At 39.9% G+C, this 6,000-nt stretch overlaps 1 protein-coding gene across 5 annotated transcripts in view; it reads left to right on the top strand.

Moving 5' to 3' along the window:
* The window catches only part of Dock7 (dedicator of cytokinesis 7), a 183,354-nt gene that overhangs the window by 111,409 nt on the left and 65,945 nt on the right, over nucleotides 1-6,000 (top strand). For all 5 annotated transcript variants that reach the window (XM_029475730.1, XM_029475731.1, XM_021161214.2 and 2 more), the window contains exons 19-20: nucleotides 2,485-2,571; nucleotides 3,662-3,893. In XM_029475730.1, coding sequence (XP_029331590.1) covers nucleotides 2,485-2,571; nucleotides 3,662-3,893 — 319 coding nt within the window. The remainder of the gene's footprint in view (nucleotides 1-2,484; nucleotides 2,572-3,661; nucleotides 3,894-6,000) is intronic.

The raw sequence follows: 6,000 nt of genomic DNA, 5'->3' as shown, positions 1-6,000 counted from the left end.
TCCCCTCCCTCTTTTCCTGTGCTGAGTATGGTACCCAGGGCTTTTACATGCTAGATGAATGTACTACCATTGAGCAAAATCCCCAGTCCATTTGATGAATTTAAACTTTACTGTTTTATCAGGTCTTAATGCTGGGCTTTACATGTAACCATGCTTAAGTACAAAGAAATTTATTTTTCTAACAAAACTATTTCTTTAACTTTACCTGGTAATTACTACTTCTTAAAGCCCTTAAAAATTTTTTTAATGTAGCTTTATTACTCTTCATCTTCTCAATCTTTTGACTGTTTTCCTTTAAACACACGTGTTCCTCCCCCTGAACCCATATGCACCCTTTTTGTGGGGCACCACTCCCAAGGCTGAGTGAGTCAGCTTTGCACCTGTGTGGCAAATATGAGAAAGACAGTATGAAAGAAGTAAATGCTTATAGTGGCTTTCAGCTTGTGTGCCTGTGTTCCTCTGAAGTTGTGAGAAAGCAAAAGAGCATCACAGCATTCCAAGGGAGGGAGAGCAGAGTTCCTCACTTGGGACAGAAGCAGAAGAGGGAAGGGTCCTGAACAAGGGAACGCTTGAGCATGCCCACGGTGACAACCACATCAAACTTGGTTCTGCCTCCTAAATTCCACCACCTCATAATAATGCCATCTTCTCGTGACTCCATCAAGGGAACAGGCTGCTCAAGAGGATAGAAGCACCTGTCCCAGTCACTCCCCAGATGCCCATCACTTGGCATCTAAGCCTTCCGGGCATTCTCTCTACCCAAACCACAGCAGTGCTTGTGGCTCCCACATGAGCTGTACAGGTGTGCTCCACTTCATATTTCTGCACATCCATTTTTTTTTCTGATAAAGCAGCATGCCTAGTGATGCCTTTATTAATATAGGATGTCCCAAGTTGGTCTCATTCTTGTTGACTACTGTTAGAACTTTAGAATGAGAAGACCTTAGTCACTAATGTGTCTAGCACAGTGGAGACATCTGGTACGCGCCCCAGGAGCCCTGTCTGTTAGGCTCGAGGGAGTAAATTCCTAGGAGGTAGAAGTGTTTCAACCTGGAGCTAGATTTCATTTTTCTCTTTGTAGAAAGTATAAAACTTAGTGTAATTATTATGTGGACCTTAAAATAGTTTTGCTTGTTTATGCCTGATCGATGTCAAATGAAAACACATTTGTGTTACCTCATGATTTATACTTGTAGATGCTTATCTTAGAGACGTATTTCCATACTTGTGAGAAGATCTGAGTATTTGATGTTTTAAATTTAATAGTGCTTGCACTACTGGTGGACAGTGGTGACTTCTATTTTATTATTTTAGCTATAAAATAACATTTATACAAAATATTTATGTTATAATTGCTATTTAAATCTATTGATCCAAGAGCTGGAATGTTAATAACTTGCATCTTTTATTATATCCCCTATTCCATATTTATTTGCCTTCAATTTTCATTAAATTAGCAGTTTTTAAAAGATTGTTGTAAAAATGTACATAACATTTTTTAAAAGTACCCTGATATTTATGCTGCCAATTCTCAGACTGTGGACCTGTTGAATTTATAAGTATGTTATATATTTTACCTGCATATTTTTAAAGGGGAAAATATTTTTGAAAAATAAAGCTGGGTTCCAGACCTTTATTATTTGACTCAGTCGAGGGATTGAATCTCGACCTTCATGTGGGAATTTGAAATGGGACTACCGCCAGGCGGTGGTCGTACACACCTTTAATCCCAGCACTTGGGAGGCAGAGGCAGGCGGATTTCTGAGTTCGAGGCCAGCTTAGTCTACAAAGTGAGTTCCAGGACAGCCAGAGCTACACAGAGAAACCCTGTCTTGAAAAAAAAAAAAAAAGAAAGAAAGAAAGAAAGAAAGAAAGAAAGAAAGAAAGAAAGAAAGGAAGGAAAAAAAGAAAAGGAAAGAAAAGGGACTACCGGCTGTACTAGGTTCTCTCTCTACATAAAGAACAGCTGAGGAGGGGCTGTGTTCTCCCTCATATAGTCCAAGACTTCAAGGCTGTGTGGATTTCATCAGTCTCAAGGGTGGTTGTTGGTTAATGGCTGAAGTATGATGGGCTTTGCTAGTTAGGGCAGAGTTCCTTCTTTGGCTCTTTGGAGTGTCTTTCTCTCACACCCAGTTCTGGATTTTTTAAAGCATAAAAAAAATAAATACAAGAAACCTGCTTTTGGGTGTTTGCTTGCTGAGCTTGCTGGCCTGTCTCTTCTTTCACCTTTTAAAGTCTCCATGTTCAGTTTCTTAATATTGCCCAAAATTTTAGCTGTGTGTAGCAGGAAGTCCACTGTATATACTTGGCTTGTATTGAGGGGCTCCAAGGGAGTTGGGAGGAGGGAATGGAAGATAGATATAGTCAAAATGCATTGTGTACATGTACGGGATTCTCAAAGAATAAATAAAAATAGTATTTCTATAGTACTTGTAGTCATGAAGCCTTTGCAAGCCTATGCACACTCTGCTTGGTTTATTTCAGGTCCCTCTACCTGGTATGAAGTGGGTGGACAACCACAAAGGAGTATTTAATGTTGAAGTTGTTGCTGTTTCATCCATTCATACACAAGTGAGTTTTAGTATTTCTTTATAATCAGATTTCACTTAGATGAACTGAACATATGGCATTTCTGTTGTCTTGCCAAACTTTAAGAATATATGTTAGTTAAAAACAGATTTAGACTTTTTTTTTCACTAAATACCATTACGTACTTTGTCTTTTAAATGTGACTGATGTATTTTAAACAATTATGGGCCTTTTTCTTATTTTTAATTTCTAGCATATGGCAAAATAGAGTTGTAAAGCTCTCGAGCTCATTTTAAGTCAGAGTCAAGTATCTCAGGTGGAAAATTTTTAGAGATCATTTGGTTCAGGTTTTTTACTCTACTAGCAGTAAGGAGGGACATTGTATAACAGCAGACAAGTTGAATTAATTACATTTTCCATGCAGACTTGTTCAAAATATTAAAGATGATTTACTATTAAATGAATGTTAAAAGAATTCTATAACGACAGATAGCAGACAGAGAAGTATCAACAAGGAATCTTAGAAGGCCAAAGGAAGCTCCTGAAGACTGACAGTCAGGCTCTGGGGAGAGGACCCGTTGCTGTAAGAACATGTAGCTTAGCATTCTGTGGTGTCAGAGACCTGGTAGCAGTGCCTTCCGTTGGAGCCTCAGAGCCACCACTGCCCTGCTGCACATCCTGCCCATCTAGCCCCGACCAGGAATATAAGAAAGAGCCTTTCAGGCCATCAAGCCCCAAATGACTACAGCTGCAAGGGAGTAGCATGGGTGGGAGAATTTAGTTCCCGTATTGCACCATGTGAGAAGGAAGGTAGGGTAGGAGCTATGAGACAGTGAGCTAGTAACAGGCACTGCTTGCTAAAGTACCTGCCATGAGAACTGAGCTCCAAAAATTAGGCAAGCTCCACCTACAAGTGAGGTCCTTCATCACTCAAGGATTCCTTGAGTAACTGATGGAATTTGAGATGGCTGTTTCACAACAAGTAAGAAGAGATGTATGACATTGGGAACAGTGTGTATGTTTGTTTGTAGCTTTTTGCATTATCAAGTAATGTGAGATGTTAAATGTTTTGTAGTTTTTGAGGTGGAATTGATGTGGTTAGAATTGTTTAGCTCTTTGTTCTTTGTTTTAGGACCCTTATCTAGACAAATTCTTTGCTCTTGTCAATGCTCTGGATGAACACATGTTCCCAGTCCGAATTGGGGACATGCGGATCATGGAAAACAACTTAGAGAGTGAACTGAAGAGCAGCATTTCAGCCTTGAATTCCTCACAGCTGGAACCCGTAGTCCGCTTTCTTCATCTTCTGCTTGATAAACTCATACTTTTAGTTGTGAGACCGCCTGTGATTGCTGGCCAAATAGGTAACTACATTTACATGGGATGAATCATGAACTTTATAATTTATAATTTTGCATTTTTAACTTAGATTTAAAAAGAATCCTGATTTCTGTTTGCTGTGCTTGTTGTGGGAGGGCATGACTTGTATGTGATAGGAAGTGATAATATATATATAGACTTTTACTCAAACTATCAAAACAAATTAACATTCAGTCACCAAATATTTATTAAGCACTTAGGATAAATCAGATATTCATTGACACTGTCCAAAGCTTGATCCCTGCTGCTAAGCTCTCACAGAGTAGTTAAGAAAAGCAGCCAAAAAATAATCCTGTTATATTTTATAGAGCATACAGTGTATCTATTCTGCCAACAGAAAGTCCTGTTATATTTTACGGAGCATACGGTGTAGCATTTTGCATCTTCATCCATCTGTTATCCTCTATTTCCTATAGCTCTTCTCTTTGTTTTCTCAAAATCACTATATCTATATTCTTTTGTACTCTGAAATATATAATTGTTTCTCAATTTCACCCTTTCCAAATACAAATCTTGGGAAGAAATTGAGCCAGAAAGAAACACTAGCTACTGTGTTATTAACATTTATTAATGGGTAGCACTAAGGATATGTCTGCTCAACATTCTGAGATATATATTCTTTTAAGGACACTTGTTAGTGGAGGAAGTTCTTGGTCGGGTACTCAAAGATGAATAGGAGAATTTCATAAGTACTCTTCAAGGAGAAGGAGACACGTTGATGTAACACAGACACAAAGGACTTGGGAAGCTATGGGAAGACTTTTAAGGAATGAGCTATAAAGTAGAGGGTTGGTAGCAAAAGGTGATTGATGTACAAAAGGGGAGATAGAGGTAGGCTTTTCTATCACACTTTAGGAAACCAGGAAATATTAGCCTTTGAGAGATCTGGTTCCAGTTAAGAAAGGAACATGACCAAATTTTACTTTTAAAGGCACACTATCCCAGGGCTGGAGAGATTTCTTAGTGGGTAAAAGTGCAGTAAGTGTGAAAGACCTAAGTTCACATTTCCAAGACCCCATCCATACACAAGCCAAATGCATAGAGTAGGTGTCTGCAGTGCCTGTATTACTTTAGGAAGTGGAGGTTGGAGAAAATGACTTCCTGGAAGCTAATGGGTCAGCTACTCTGGCACACACAGAAGAAAAACAACAAACAAACCCTGACTCAAAACAAACAAACAAACAACCCCAGCTAGGCACTTCCCTTAAAGCCCAGCAGTCAGGAGGCAGAGGCAGGTGATCAATAAGTTTGATACCAGCTACTACAGAGTGAGTTCCAGGACAGCCAGGGCTACACAGAGAAACTCTGTCTTGAAAAAACCCAAAACAAACAAGGTAGAAGACAGTTAACTTCTGAGCTCACACATGCTGTCGGCACATGTGCACCCTTCACAGCTGTGCTGTGACTCACCTGCACCTGCATTCACATGCATGAGTGCACCTGCATTCACATGCATGAGTGCACCTGCATTCACATGCATGAGTGCACCTGCATTCACATGCATGAGTGCACACAGAATACACTGTGTGGTTGAAAGTAGAAGGATCTAAAGCAGAGATGGGCTTATACACAGCTTCTTACCCAAAGTGATAAAACCCCTAATACTAAGGTGAGAGGATAGAACAAGGACAGAGGACGGTTACTTTTAGGATGGCTTTTAAGAAAAGAAAGTTAGGCCCAGGCAGTGGTGGTGCATGCCTTTAATACCAGCACTTGGGAGGCAGAGGCAGGCGTATTTCTGAGTTTGAGGCCTGCCACAAACCCTCTGGGTCCCTGTGTCTGAGTGGAACGGGTCTCTCGGGCAGGTGGGCAAAGCGTTGGATGAATTGACAGACAGATGCACACAGGAGAGGTTGTGTTGAATCTGAATGTATTTTTCAGGTCGAGCATCAGACTTTTTATAGTACAGAGAATACAAGGGGTTGCAAGTCACATCAGGCAAGGTACATTGAAGTTTACCAGATACAAAGGAATGACTTCTGAAAGGAATTGCAGGAACCAAGTAAATGTTTACAATAAAGATAAGCAGTCCAGCCTAGGATCAGCCTAGTGATAGGCAAGATTTTCACACTTTAGTGTTAATAGCACCAG

The sequence above is a fragment of the Mus caroli genome, chromosome 4, assembly GCF_900094665.2.
Source record: "Mus caroli chromosome 4, CAROLI_EIJ_v1.1, whole genome shotgun sequence".
In the NCBI taxonomy this organism is placed as follows: domain Eukaryota; kingdom Metazoa; phylum Chordata; class Mammalia; order Rodentia; family Muridae; genus Mus; species Mus caroli.
The sequence above is the reverse complement of the archived record's forward strand: the minus strand, read 5'-3'. Positions and strand labels throughout refer to the sequence as shown.